Raw genomic sequence first — 1,534 nt, forward strand, 5'->3', positions numbered from 1 at the left:
GGGAGTTTACCGGTGGAGCAGAACAGGGCAGGGCTGGGGAGAGATTTGGCTTCAATGTTAAAGGTACTTTATAAATATAATTTGTTTGTTCTTATTGCACGGTGAGAAGCAGTCAACACTGAATTCCTTGCATTTCCAGACACCTGTTACATGTTCAAGTACCTGTACAGCTTTCTGTCTGGCCTCCTCTAGCTGCCTCTGACTTGCAGCAGCTTCCTGCTCGGCCTTCAGCTTCAGCAGGGCTATGTCGTGCTCATGTCTCTGCTGTTGGGCCTGGACACAAACAAAGATTAAATAGGAACCATCACTCTACATTCAACTGCTCTGCTCTGTGAAAAACTGGTATTTAAATTTGCAGTGTCCAGAGAGAGAGAGTAACAATTGAAATGCAAAGGCACCAAAATCTTAAGAGTAACAAATGACAATATTTTAATCAATTAATTTTCAGATCAAAAAACATTTTCTCATAAATCTCATCATAATGGCATAAATTTTATAAAGCTGAAATTTCTTGAAAACTTGGCAAGTTTGCCCTGATTCTATCAGTCAACTTGTAAAGTGCAGTCATGCGCAGGTTCGATGCTAATATCTGCACATTTAAGATTAGGCATTGTCCTGGTACAACACAACACAAGGGTAAGTAAATTTAATCTTTAGTTTTGGAAAAATCTTTGTTTGCCTGATGTAACTGAAGAACGTTGCTCAGAATATTGCCTGGTTTGGAAAACGAGCGCAGTCATTATCACTGAAGACAATTTTACAAAATCATTTCTGAAACAGCACAAGGCATAGACCCGTACCTTTAGGATCTGAGCCAACGACACAGTCTCTTGTTGAGCAAGGGCTACTCCCCGAGTCGTGTCTATCTCCGATAGCTGACAGATGGACTCTTCTATAGCATCCAAGTAAGTGTGTTGAGCAGTCATGTGGTGTTGGACACTTGGCGGGGAGCTGAGCATCGAGGCTGCAATAACCAAAATGAAAAGTGTAATTACAATTTTTACAATTAGTTAAATAACGCATTGGGATCATGAGGTTAACTGCACGCCTCTCCAGGATTCAAAACAAGTTCAGGAACTGCATAAAAAATGACAAGATTCACAGGATACAACAAATAGCAAAGCGTGCAGAAGATCCAAACCCAATCATTGTATTTGGGTCCTGGTGAAAGATCAGGAATGCAACAAAGGTTCACCAGACTTGTTTCCAGGACATTCTCATGGGGAGAGATTGGGAAAACTGGACCTGCATTCTCCAGCATTTTGAATTGATTTCATTGAAATCTACGAAATACTTAAAGGGTGGATGTCGGTAACATTTCCCCCGTTGGGGAGTCTAGGACTGGTGGGACCACTTAAAAATGAGAGCATGTCACTTCGGTCTGAGCTGATGACAATTCTGTTGCTGCTTCAGGGTCATGAACCTTTGGAATTCACTACCACAGAGAGCTGTGAAAGCATAGTCATCAAGTATGTTTTATGTAAAAATTGACAGGATTTGTTTTCCAACAGTGTATGGGGTCATGGGAACAGGG

General features: G+C 41.3%; 1 protein-coding gene across 2 annotated transcripts; it reads right to left on the bottom strand.

Annotated features, from left to right (window-relative positions):
* Positions 1-46: 46 nt before the first annotated feature.
* Positions 47-1,220, bottom strand: LOC122545160 (centrosome-associated protein 350-like). Of its 2 annotated transcripts, XM_043684300.1 has the most exons (3): positions 1,142-1,220; positions 801-964; positions 47-273 (listed from the first exon to the last, which is right to left on the bottom strand). In XM_043684300.1, the coding sequence occupies exons 2-3, from the start codon at positions 957-959 to the stop codon at positions 58-60; spliced, it is 375 nt and encodes a 124-aa protein (XP_043540235.1). In that variant the 5' UTR covers positions 960-964; positions 1,142-1,220; the 3' UTR covers positions 47-57. The 2 variants fall into 2 exon arrangements, with proteins under 2 accessions (XP_043540235.1, XP_043540234.1); XM_043684299.1 differs by lacking the exon at positions 1,142-1,220 and having other exon boundaries at positions 801-1,042.
* Positions 1,221-1,534: the final 314 nt, after the last annotated feature.

Source organism: Chiloscyllium plagiosum, unplaced genomic scaffold (assembly GCF_004010195.1).
Source record: "Chiloscyllium plagiosum isolate BGI_BamShark_2017 unplaced genomic scaffold, ASM401019v2 scaf_35364, whole genome shotgun sequence".
Classification (NCBI taxonomy): domain Eukaryota; kingdom Metazoa; phylum Chordata; class Chondrichthyes; order Orectolobiformes; family Hemiscylliidae; genus Chiloscyllium; species Chiloscyllium plagiosum.

Coding starts and splice junctions, on each gene's coding strand:
- LOC122545160 (XM_043684300.1), bottom strand. CDS start 959: ATGCTCAGCTCCCCGCCAAGTGTCCAACACCACATGACTGCTCAACAC. Junction 274..800: donor CGTTGGCTCAGATCCTAAAG/GTACGGGTCTAT, acceptor GTTTGTGTCCAG/GCCCAACAGCAGAGACATGA.